Source organism: Triticum aestivum, chromosome 7A, assembly GCF_018294505.1.
Source record: "Triticum aestivum cultivar Chinese Spring chromosome 7A, IWGSC CS RefSeq v2.1, whole genome shotgun sequence".
NCBI lineage: Eukaryota > Viridiplantae > Streptophyta > Magnoliopsida > Poales > Poaceae > Triticum > Triticum aestivum.
This window is the reverse complement of record NC_057812.1, coordinates 206375460-206388718: the sequence shown is the minus strand read 5'-3', so window position 1 is coordinate 206388718 and position 13259 is coordinate 206375460. Positions and strand designations below refer to the sequence as shown.

The following is a 13259-nucleotide window of genomic DNA, read 5'->3' as shown; positions in this document are numbered from 1 at the left end:
AAGGAGGGGGTGCCTAGCACACACCAGACAATTTCCTAGCCGTGTGCAGCGCCCCCATCCACCGTTTATACCCCCAGTCATATTTTCATAGTGCTTAGGCGAAGCCCTATGGAGATCACTTCACCTTCACGATCACGACACCGTCATGCTGACGGAACTCATCTACTACCTCGACGTCTTGCTGGATCAAGAAGGCGAGGGATGTCACCGAGCTGAACGTGTGTAGAACGCGGAGGTGTCGTGTGTTGGTACTTGATCGGTTGAAGCACGAAGAAGTTCGACTACACCAATCGCGTTGTGAAACACTTCCGCTTATGGCCTACGAGGGTACGTAGACACACTCTCCCCCTCGTTGATATGCATCTCCATGGATAGATCATTGCGTGTGCATAGAATTTTTTTATTTTCCATGCAACATTTCCCAACACCCTACACATGTGCAAACTAAGAAGTTAATTTGAGCTCAAATTGTATCTAAATAAAATAAACTCCCACATACACTCCTCAACTAAAACCCACAAATCACTCTACTTCTAGAGCATGAAATGAGATAAACTAGCAGTGCGAGATGAAAGGATGAAGTTGCTAACCTTTTAGAACACTTGCATAGTTGGTGCACCGCCAAATCTAGACAAATCTTGGGGGAAATGGAGCTTGGAGGTCAAGCTTGGAGGAAGAACAGAGGAGAAGAATGGATTGTGTGGCTCGGGCAATAAAGAGGAGAAAGCTTAAGTGTGGCTCGGGCACCTCATGTCATGTTTGTTTTGTGAACTCAAGTGGCATCATGCTCTCAAGCATTTCATCGAATACCTCTTGTGCATAGGAAGGGAAAACAAACTAGCACACACCTCCCAGCTTCTATGAGGAAAAAATAGAGGAGAGGGCAGGCAGGGGCGAGATATATATAGACAATTTTTTAGTCTTGGTTGGGGTCTAAAACCGGGATTGAAGACAGACCTTTAGTCCCGGTTTCAGACACCAACCGGGACTAAAGGGGTTGCTACTTTAGTCCCGGTTGGTGTCTGGAACCGGGACTAAAGGTCCCATTCAAACCGGGACTAATGCCTGCCGAGCCTCGACCGACGTCCTAGCCGCTCGAATCGCACATTAGTCCCGGACTCCCGGTCCGTAATGCGACTGGGACTATTGCTCCGATCCGGCTAGAACCAAAAGCCATGTTTTCTACTAGTGCATATGTATTAAGGGCATATCCTCTTACACTATTTTCCATAGTGATAAGTGTATGTGCATTTTTAAGGCATCTGCAAATACATGACATTGGCTGCCCTTCATCATGCTATGTGCATGTGGATAAGGAAAGAAGAGGGGGATAAAATGAACCTTTCAGTGAAGAATTAGACTTTGTGAGAAAGCTATATCACTAATAAAGAAACATGACTTGGAAGTGGTTTCCCAACATATCCCTTAGCCAATTCACATTATGTATTTAGCCAACTGGTGTTAATACCCATAATGTTAGAGGCAGTTGCGGAATTGGCTCAGATAACTCTAATCTAATTGGGTTTTAGTGCTCAAATTGTGTGGGATACTCAAGTATTCTAGGTTGTATCTCATGCAAAACCGATGCTCAAGTCTTGGGAAATACCTTCTAGAATCATATCATAAATTTTATTCCATCCTAATAGAACTTCATTTTGTTCCATTATTACATTAAAAAACATTCTATTGTTACTATGATTTCATTGGACATTATTTTTTAGAGGAAAGGCATCAGCCCGACTTTATAAATAAAGCCACCAGGCAGCGTTCCAGACATACCACATAGCAACAACCACAACCAAAGACATAACGAGAGTACGTGGTACAGGGCTCACAGGCCACAACCTCAGCACGCAGGCCGGAACTAGGAGACATGAACCAACCATGAAAAGCAGACGAAGCCAACAACTAAGTCAAAAAGAGCATCCAGGACAACTAGCCACCAGGCTCTTGCCGCGATAAAGAAGAGGCCGAAGCCTGAATTTTAGAAGATAGTAGGTCGAAAGCGTCTCGGTCTTCCGTCTTAGTCAATGATCTCCACTGTTACATGAACAAGCATGATTTAACTAAGCGGTCTGCAGGTTTAGAAGGAAAAATATGCTCACTCATAAACTTGTTTCTAGTTGTCCACAGGGCCCAACAGACCGCAGCAAGGCCTACCCAAAACAGCCGCTTGGTAACCCCAACCAGACCATTGGAAAGGACCCGAAGCTCAGAAAAGGAAGAGGGAGCCCAAGACACCTGAAACCACGACCTAAAGCAACACCAACCCAACTTGGCCAAAACACAAGGGAAGAAAATGTGGTTCGTGTCCTCCGGGGCTTCGCATAGAGCACATCTATCATTTGACATTATAAGGATTGAAGAAACGAGTACAATGCGAGCGGCCTATAGGTGCATGTGCTTAGGTGTGAAACTTTGAAGAAAAGGGGGGCGGAGCAAAGACATACTTCAATAGCTCTTGCACCATCCCCTCTGATTCTCCCTTAAACCACGCAACCAAGGTAAGCACATATCAGACGCTCGGAAACACTTGCTAATGTATAGAAATAATCTATCCCTTCTTAATAAAGCACATATTGACTCCTTGGGTTCATCGTCACAATACGCTTTCTTCCCATGTCATAATACGCTTCTTCCTGTCCTTCTTCATGTCCGTTTTTTCTTGATTTTGATATTTTTTCTTAATATCCGAGGTGGTACTATCTTTTTATTCAACGATGTGTTTGATTTTCCTGTACATTGCTCGATTGGGCCTCCGCATGGCTGCTTTCTTCACTTAGTTGGGCCTCTGGCTGGGCTGCATCGATGCCTCCGTCACATATATCGTAGGCTGCTGGCAATTGAGCTATAGCAATTATCAATATACACCGGTCACGATATATAGAATAGCCCCACCTTGCTCCATTGAATCGACTCAAACTAATTCATATATACGTTCCAGTTTATCTATAGTATCAACCAACCTAAGAACCGAGGAGAGACCATGAACAAGCACGGGCAGAGTCTTGGTTGACCGGCTGGTTGGCTCGGGGCGAGAGGAGGAAGGCGCGGGAGAGGGGACAAGTCAGGAGATGACGACGACATCGACGGAGGTTGTTGAACGGGGCGGCGCGAAGGTGAGCAGCCGATGCCGGCGAAGCTCGTCAGAAGATGACGAAGGTAGCGACGGAGGGGACAAATCAGAAGGCGCTGGATCCGGCTGTGGTCAAACGCGACGGCACGGAGCTGGCGGCGGCGCGAGACGCAGGAGCAAGCAAGAGGAGGCTAACGGAGGACGCAGGTCATCGACGTCGCAGCCTACAGGAGGCAAAGCTAGCGCTAGGGACAGCCAGATTCCTCATGGAGGCGGGCAAAGTGGCGGCGCTTGGGACGGCCGGCAGCAGGGCCGTGCGAGGCTAAGGAGGCGCAAGGTACCCGGTCGCTCATGCGCTGCTCTGTTGGATGCCTGGCGGCATGTGAGGGAAGAGACGAGAGGAAGGAGAGGGGTGAGGAAGAGAAGCGGGGATCGGGCTAGGTTTCTAGAGGGGGGCTAGCTGGGCCGCTGGTGGGCCGGTTCAAAGGCTAGGGAGAGACAGAAAAGGCTTGGTGTGTGCCGGCCCACCATTTAGAAAAATAGAAAATGCGAAAAGTTAAAAGGGAGGGGGTTAGAGATGGAATTTATCCATGAGAGCCTAAGATTTATCCCATAAAATTGGTTCCACTAATGTTTGGAAGGTTTGAGATAGAAATATCCAAAATTGTGAAAGTGGACCTTCGTTATATGGCAAAAAATAATTATGGGCAAAGTTATATGATTTGTAAAAAGCTATGTGGCTTTGTGAAAATGGACAAGAATAGAAATTGATGTGAAAGAAATAATTAGAAATATGAAAGTAATTCAAAAACCAACTCACACAATCATAACTTTATTAAAAATTACAAATAGGTCCTTTGTGGCAAGTAATATGTTTGTGTTGTTACAACATCGAAGGGGAGCAAGTCACGGGGCGACATCAGTATCGGCTGTGATATTTTTTCTTCTCCCATTGCAACGCACGAGCATTTTTGCTACTCACTGTGTTCACTTTTATAAGACCTTGAAGACATTTCAGACAATGTACAAAACATCTAATTTTACGTTGTCTGAAATGACTTACAAAAATGAACGGAGGAAATAGTAATGTTCATGTATTTATAATGAGAGTGGGTTTCTACAGAAAATAAGCCTGGACAGTGCAACGAACTGTAACATCAGGTGCACGCACGCTTTCTTGAGCCAACGGCTGTGATTCACTCTGTCACGCTGTGATTGGGTCTAAATATGCTAATCCTCGTATCAACTCCATTTAATGGACTTCACATGCCTGGTCATCACAATCGGCCACCAGATTAAGTGCATTAACGAGCAGGGCGTGTATCAGACACGTACAAAGAGATTAAAGAATGGTGATGGTTTCTTATCTCGGCGACAAGCAAAGCATAATGAGTAAGATGGATCCGCCTGCCTACATAACTTAGCCAGGGGATCATTAACAGTCGTAGTAGTTTATATCCAAAGCATTCCCTAGCAAGGGGCAGCGAAAACCCAGGTACTACAGCTAAACAGAAGGGTATCTTTAATGTTGACCTTCAAACCTCTCACAATTGTTTGAATCCTATTATCCGAACCGAGAAAGTCATACAACGCGGTCCTGTATCGATCCGTGAAGCTGTCCGGACGTGAATTCTCCCGCAAACCGGAGACAAAAGTGGGGAGGTTTGCGGAAGTCTGGACCGACCCCAACCTTGCTTCTGATCGCCCTGACCCACCAAAAAAAACCCATCCGCTTGTCCCACACTTTTCACCCCACGCCTCGCGCCACTTGTCGCGCCGCTTCATGTCCCCCTATAGCATGCAACGGGCGGCATTGATACCGTGACTTGACCGTACGGGAAGGTGACGCAGACGGAAGCAACCTCTCGGGCGTCGCCGCCGCTTCAAGGCAGACGTCGCTTCCCGAGAAACCAATTCCGGTCGCTGTGCCGCATTGAAGCGGGCTGGCCGCCCCTCCGCCTGCCCTGGCCGTGGCTATTTAAGCCACACTTCGGCGTCGTCCAGATCCGCACCCTCCAGAGCACAGCACCATACTCCTCCCCCTCTTCGAGCCCTTCGTCCACACCGAGCCCAGCAACGATGCCGAAGTCCTGGTTCACCACGCCGGCAGGCGGCACCCGGTGGAAGTTCGTCGTCAGGCGGATCATGGCGTCGTCACCCTCGCTCACCTGCACCATCCGCATCCACGGCGGCGGGCTCCTCACGCAAGGAGGAGATAGTCCTCTCCTCCAGCGACGAGGAGGACCAGCCGCAGCAACGGCCACGTGTACTCTCGGAGGCTGCTCTGATGGACGAAGAATTTGTCCGTCACATGGAGAGCACGATGGAGCCCTCGCTCCGTCAGATGGGTCCGGCACCACCATCGGCGGTGCGTGTGAAGGCGGAGCCACTCTCCTCGTTGCGGGTCCGTGTTAAGCGGGAGGCGGGAAGTGAAGGATGAGTAGACGCCCCCGCCATGCAACCGCGGCCTCCACATCGGCGGCAGCGTGAAGCAAGAGTCGGCGCCCCCAGCGCCTCCGCTGCGTGAAGGAGGAGCCGCACAAACGCTACACGCGGATCGACGGGCCCTCTTCACCACCACGGCGCCAACACCGCTTGACGAAGCAGGAGCTGGCGCCCGCGATCGCTAAGGCGCGTGGCCTCATCCTCCACTATCTTGGAGGGCGGTTACGGAGGTGCCTCCAGCTCTCGGGCTGTAGTATCCGAGGTCGAGCGAGCGGCACAGCAGCATGCGAGGTACGACTGGCGCAATGTCGGTCGCCACTCTGAGTTCGCCAAGACGGAAATGGCACCAGAGTGGGTCATCAACGACCCCGACATCGCCGCCGCATGGGCGCTCGACCGCTCCGTCACCACTGCAGAGACGGCCGCCGCCACCTTGACGGCGAGCTCGCCAAGATCGGCGAGGAGTGGCCGTTCAGCGACTGGTCCACGAAAGCCGGTCGCGGCAAGGCCTCCGCCAGGGCTCCACATGCCACGTCAGCAGTGGCCACGGCGGCCCTCCGCACGGCACATCAGGAGGTGGAGCGGCTCCTTCTTGAGCATCAGGCAGCCACCGGGCAAGGCTGCCGCGGCCCTTCAGCGTCGTTCCGCCATTGGAGGGACCATGACGACGACACCGATAGAGATGACGGTGCGGCAGGGTAGGGCGGCCACGCGTACGAGGTGGTCGTCCAGTATAGGGTTTAGGTTTTTTTAGTTAAACGGTCAAAATATCAACCTTTTTATGTAAATTATATCCAAACTTGAATAAAAACCATCCGATTTGATCGAATTTCATGAGGTTGTTTCGAATTGCTGGCCGGATGTATATGACTAGCATTAGATGGCTGATTTCCACATCCATGTCCGTAGGTTGGTCTCCCTTTCCACAAACAGATGCGGGGGGCTTTTTGTATGTTGCGGTCGAAGAAGCCCTAATGGACCATCGTCGAGAGGTTGCTAATCCGTCGTGGATATTCCCTGGCTAGGCATTAAATACACAAACAACAGCTAAACATAATGGACCGTCACCGTTACTCTCTCTCTCTCTCTCTCTCTCTCTCTATCTCTCTCTCTATGCGTTTGACCTTTTCTTTTGTTTTGGTTTGTGGGGACTATGCATTTGACTTTGCTGCATCAAAATGTATAATATCAGCTGACCCTACGGGAGCATCAGGTAACCCCCAACCGAGATCAATAACCAAATGGCACTGAATTTGGTTGCAAGTTGTGTCTATACATAGCTGACAGCTTCATATACATAACAAAAAATGTCTACTAGATAGTTTCCTAATTAAATTGTCCATTGGGATAAATACTCACTCCGTTCCATATTAAGTGACGCAAATTTAGTACAAATATGGAATGGAAGGAGTAATAAGCAAGAGCCACACATATACAGGTTAGAGATTGTTCGTGAACATAGGGCAAGAGAAAATAACCAGAGAAAATTATACATCTACTAGAAGGGTTGGCCTCGCTTTGCTGCGCCATTGATGTTGTTGGATTTCCTAAAAACATTACTCACTCTGTTTTAAAATATATGGTGTACTACATCTTAAAAAAGTCAAACATTTTTAAGTTTGATCAAATTTGTAGAGAAATACCAAAATTCATAATACCAAATCGGTATAATTAGATTCATCATGAAATTAATTTTCATATATTTTTGTTTAATATTGTGGATGTTGACATTTTTGGCTCTCAACTTGGTCAAAGTTAAAGGAATTTGCCTTTCAAACTTATACCCCTTATATTTTGGAATTGATGGAATATTTAGTTTGGCAGGGCGGGGGAGATGATGGAGTGTGCTTTATTTTTTTAATAATTCGATGATTTGGAGGCCCTTTCTCGATGTGATTCAGTGTTATCCGCGAAGAAACCAATATTTATGTGGAGAAATTTCTACGCCGATAGTTGCATGTACTATATTGGTGCTACAATATCATAAGATGAGGTTTCTTTTTTCTAGGTGATGAGAGGGTGTGCAGGATTAATATGTTTTTATAGACCGGTTGCTACTGATTGATTTAAAAGATGATTGGCCCCATCAAAATCGCAAACCAAATCAATAATTGAATGCCTCAATCGAATTGAAGAGTTTCAAAATTAGGGACAATAGTGAATTAAAATAATTGAATGAGAGAACTCCTTGAGAAATTGCTGACCCGGTCAAAATTGAGTGACTCAATTTTAAATTAAAGACCTTAATTAATTGCGAGGCCTTAAAAATTAGGAAGCACGGTGTATAGTATAAAAGAATTGAACGAGAGAGCTTAGAGAAATTGTTGACCTAGGCAAAATTGGATGACCCAATTTTAATTGGAGACCTCAACTGATTGTGAGCCCTTTAAAATTAGGGAGCTTACTGTTATAGAGGATAAGTCAAACATAGAGTATCAACACAATATGAACAAAAGAATCATTTAATGATGGGCATCACCGCTAGGTTTATATCAGATGGACCATAATCATGACAGGTGGCTCATATGGCCATTGTATTGAGCAACAAAAAAAGATTACATATAGGATGGTGCCATTTTCTTTCAAATTATAGGCTTAATAGTAAAATAGGTTGTCTAGATACGCAACTAGATGGACAACCTATATGACAAGCTCAACAGCAAGTACAAGCAAGAATATAAGCAACACAATATAAGTTTGCACAAAGTAAGTAAAGGATAGTGCAGACGAGGATGTGTTTCCAAAGTTCCCTCCTTTGGAGGGGGGGTAAGTCTCCGTTAGAGGGGTGTGGAGGCACGATGCACCCCAAGCGCCACAATGCTCACCCTATTCTCCTCACACCCTCGCGTGATGCAAGGTGTTGTGAATCCACTAACTATGCCCTTGACGGCGGCAACTGAAACCTTTAGAAACAAGATTGGGGCTATTTCCACAACTCAATTAAAGGCTCCCAACACCACGACAAAATTTCACCACAATGCAATATGGTGGCTCCGAGGTGACCTCTTCCGTCTAGGGTGCGCAAACACCCATGAGTAACAAGATCCACAATAGATGTAGGAGAATCAAATTTCGGTTGATGAAAGTGTAGATCTAGGTCTCTTCCTCAATCCCTAGCAAATCAACAAGTTTGATTGGCTAGAGAAGTTGATTGGGCAAGAATAAGCCTCTGTCAACAATGAAGGAGAGAGGGAGGCAAGAGGTAAGTGGGAAGAGGAGGAACCTCCTCCTTTTATAGCCCCTCCCCAAATCCAACCGTTGCGCCCCAAAGCACACATGAGAGGTACAATCGCTCGGGCAAGCAGTACAACAGCTCTAGGCTAAAAGCATGGCCTCTGTGGCCTAGGTGATACAATCGCTAAGGCGCCCGGTTGTACCGTTTATTTTGCAAATAAGAGGAAAAACCGTTGAGCCACCGCTCCAGTGTCGCTAGCAAACCCGAGGGCATCACCCCTCGAGCGGTAGTTGAGCCAGTATAAGGGCCGATAGTACCGCCCGAGCTGTAAGCGGTACAACCGTACTTGCACACGGTACAACCGCCTGGCCTGCCCATTGTTGCCCACTTCGCATGGGAGCGGTACTACATCCGACACTAGTCGTACAACCACCTGGGTGTTTACAACACTAGTTAAATTTGGAGTCTCTCCTTGAAAACGAATAAAGGTTGTACTGGGTGCAATATAGGTTTTGTGAACGTGACTTGATTCCACCCGTACCTTTCAGTTAACATTTGGTTATCATGTTCTATTCTCTTTGCTTCATGATACTTTACAAAACCTGAGGTGAGATATATTGATATCCTCTTGAGTCATTATCATGCTCACTATACCGGTCTCCTCGTTGCCGGTTTTGTTCTTCTTTCTCACTGACATGTTCCGACATTCCTGTGATCTAGTCACCTGTGTCTGGCCAGACGATGATGAATGTTGTCACACCAAGAGAACCCTAAGAATATTTCTCCATTTCCGGAGGAGCAAATCCCACTCTTGAGTTATCTAGCCTCTTGTCAAACTTTCTGATGTACCTGTAAGTTATTGTTACGATCACCGTGTTACAAATGATGTTCGAGCAACTCCTAAGTACATCGTACGGTAAGAAGTGACTACATACTCTCATGGTCTAAGGAACTAAAGCATACGTCAACTCTCTGTATTATAACGATTGACTTGTGACGATAGCATGTCAAAGTATAACAAACAAGTTGGGTCAATTCATTATGGTCGTTCTACAACGTCATATTCTCAAATTTGTTTTAGGACTATCGTTACACTTAACGATATATCCCAATATCCGAAAAACATGATCACAAACAACACTTGAGCTAGTCTTAGAGGCGAGACTAGGAATCAGTTTTAACCGTTTATCATTCCACACGTGCATATGAGTTTTTTACTGAATCGCATATTCCAGGATCATAGTAGTTATAACATGAGAATAGAATATAAACTCTTAATTATAAATATGGAAAATATAATAATACAATATTATTGCCTTTAGGGCATATTTCCAACATCTACTACTTTCATCGCCATTGGAAGTAGTCCATTGTTACTTTAGACTTTCCTTTTTTATACACTGTTATTAGCTTGTGATTTATCTGCCCGTATAAGGCGATTGTGTAATCATGCCCGTGATTTACCTTATAGTTTGAGAAATTTGGTAAGTAAACTAAACTCAAATTGATTCAGAAAGTTAGAAAATTATGTTGATTGATTATCATACGGGAAAGGTTGGACCAAGAGGTGGTAGGAAGAAAAACAAAACATTAAACCTTACATTCTTCTTCTTCTTTTTTTGAACCGGTAAACCTTACACCTTTTTAAGTATTATAGAGATACTCCTTCCGTTCCTAAATATAACTCTTTTTAGATATTTTAATATGAACTATAATGAATGTATATTGACAAATTTTAGAGTGTAGATTTATTCATTTTGCTCCGTATATAGTTCATATTAGAATGTCTAAAAAGACTTATATCTGAAAGAGTATATAAAAAGGTTGAAATTAATTGGCAGGCGGACAATCTTGTTATAATATGAACCGCATTAATTGCCATGGCCGCTAGACATGTGCATTAGTTAATTATCAGTGTGGGCATCGTATAGAGAAAAACGAGAGGAATAGACAGAAAATGCAGACGCAGATGCCAAGGTGCGAGCAACTGCCTACATATCTTAGCCCGTATCAAAGCCAGGTGATCAACGCCTCTAAATTACGCAAGTCCAAGGGATCTGTGAGCATCATGATCTTATCCCTGTAATTTTGTACGTCATTAGGATGCTAATCCGCCCTGGACATCCCTGGCTTGGCTGTGAAAACCCAAACACTACAGCTGTACAAAGTGCAGAAGATGGAGGGGTAAATGACCCACCTATGGAGGGATATCTGCACGGACAGCACGGTGCAATACTGCAGATGACATGTGGGTGAGGCCCACATGACAGCGGCCGTCACTGCAGAGAATTTGCACCCCGAGTGAGAACCTACTGTACCGTTACTTACCTCTCCTGTGGTTTGGAGAAATTTGTAGTAATTTCATAGAATAAGATTTCTATGAGTTTGTAGGAATAGAAACTTATTTCTATGGAGAAATTTTTTCTATCCTCCACATTTCATAGGAAAACAAATATTAGTCTAGTAAAAAAAGTCTATGATGTGAACCAAATGACATCTCAATTTCTATTCTTAGTCATAGAATTTGAGACATGTATCTCATTTCCTACGATTTATTTATTCCTATGATTTTTCTACCCAATGAAAGGCTTAGAGTGAAACTCCGGCTCAAAGGAAGATGATGTTGTCCGTGCACGTGAAATGAACTAGAAGGTACAGAAAATTCGTGTGACTTGCACTACATAATCCGTCAATCTGAACTCCATCGTCTGGATTTCAAGTCATCACTTCTGATGCTCGAATTGGTCATCATCCGGCTGCTCTTTGCTCTGGTGTCCCAGCAAGGATGCACAAATATATATGAACAGGATTGATAAATCTCAGTCGACCGAGATTTAACTAAGTGTATATATGAATCTGGAATGCTGGATCGTCGATCATACGGAGGGGACTGCCAGTATCTCCCTAGCGACCCTAAGCAATCGAGGGCATTAAATGCAACTGCATTTCTATAATCCGGCCATGCTAATGCCTCCATGGCATGCGCTTGTTTAATCGCCGTCCTCCCCGGTGGCCATGTGGGCGTCGTCGCAGAGCAGCGCTATATAAGGCTGTGCCCAAGAATACCTCGCCAAATCACAGAAGCTTAGTCCATACAGAGACATTACATACACACGTACGTGTCGCTGCTTGATACACTAACACTTACGTAGAGTAGCTCGCTTACTTTGCTCATTGCCGCCGCCATGGCTCTAGTGGGTCAGCCAGCCACGTTCTGCTACGACGGCTTCATCGCTGACGGTGTGCCGGCGCTCATGGACGCCGGCGGCGTCGGGTTCGGCTACGGGTACGATCACCACTCCCATCTCCTCGAGGAGGAATGCTTGCTCGGTGGCCACGCCCACGCATGGGAATTGCCGACCGGCAATCTTGGCGCCGAGGCGCCGGGCAGCGTCAACGCGTTCGGGGGCCACGACCTCGGCTGGACCAGCCCAGCCGGCCGCATGTCCTCCTCCTCTTCGGTGCTCACCTTCGACAGCCCGGGAGAGGACAACTGCGCCGCTGCCGCGTGGATGGACGCCGCGGACCAGCTGAGCTACAGCCCGTCAACGGCAACCGCGCCGGCGGGAAGCTTCAGCTTCGAGGGCTGCGGCGGCAACGGCCGCACGGCGGCATCCCCTTCGCACAAGCGGCCTCGAGCGCGCGCGCAGGCACAGCAGGGCTCGGAGCAAGAAAGCACCACTCTTCCCAAGAAACAGTGCGGCGGCGACAGGAAATCGGCAACCAAGCCCACCAAAACGTCCGCGGCCACCAGTTCGGCCAAGGACACTCAGAGCGATGCAGCCAAGGTACGCTCATGGAGTTTCGTCCCGAACCATCGCAATTAAGGGAGAGCTCAACCTCAATTCTCAGTGAACTGACAAGGTTTACTGAATCACTGTGGACTACAGACTCGTCGTGAGCGGATCGGGGAGCGGCTGAGAGTTCTGCAGGAGCTGGTGCCCAACGGCAGCAAGGTGGACATGGTCACCATGCTCGACAAGGCCATCACTTACGTCAAGTTCATGCAGCTCCAGCTTACGGTACAGACATTAACCGGTTTAGCATTGTGAATTCGGCGTACTCGGTCTCGTTTCTTAGCCGGCACTTGTCTGATCCTAGCTAACAAGCAAATGATGTCAGGTGCTCGAGACGGACGCATTCTGGCCTGCTCAGGGCGGCGAGGCGCCGGAGATCTCCCAGGTGAAGGCGGCACTCGACGCCATCATCCTCTCGTCGTCGCAGCAGCCTCGTCAGTGGAGCTAACAGCGAGCCGATACATCACCACTACATACATTCTCCCAGAATTCAGAGAGTTACTCTCTGCTCTATCCTCTTTCTATGTTGCTGTCCCATTCCCTAATCTTCTCATCTTGCTATGTACTCACCATAGTAGCCACGGTAAACTCTACTAATTGATTAATGACGCCGTGTACTCGATCAACGATGTGATATAAACATTGTGCTCAGCACTTCATCGTCACTAGTTTCTTTAAAAGAAAGAGAAAATCCCGCCTCTGCATCATAAGATGGACACAGCCATTTTATTAAACGTGAACCAAATCCAAGTCTCTAAATACCAAA

General features: G+C 46.7%; 1 protein-coding gene across 1 annotated transcript; it reads left to right on the top strand.

Annotated features, from left to right (window-relative positions):
* Positions 1–11714: 11714 nt before the first annotated feature.
* LOC123147509 (transcription factor RSL3) lies at positions 11715–13026 on the top strand. The gene is made up of 3 exons (XM_044566780.1): positions 11715–12484; positions 12587–12718; positions 12819–13026. The coding sequence occupies exons 1-3, from the start codon at positions 11882–11884 to the stop codon at positions 12939–12941; spliced, it is 858 nt and encodes a 285-aa protein (XP_044422715.1). The 5' UTR covers positions 11715–11881; the 3' UTR covers positions 12942–13026.
* The last annotated feature ends 233 nt before the right edge of the window (positions 13027–13259 follow it).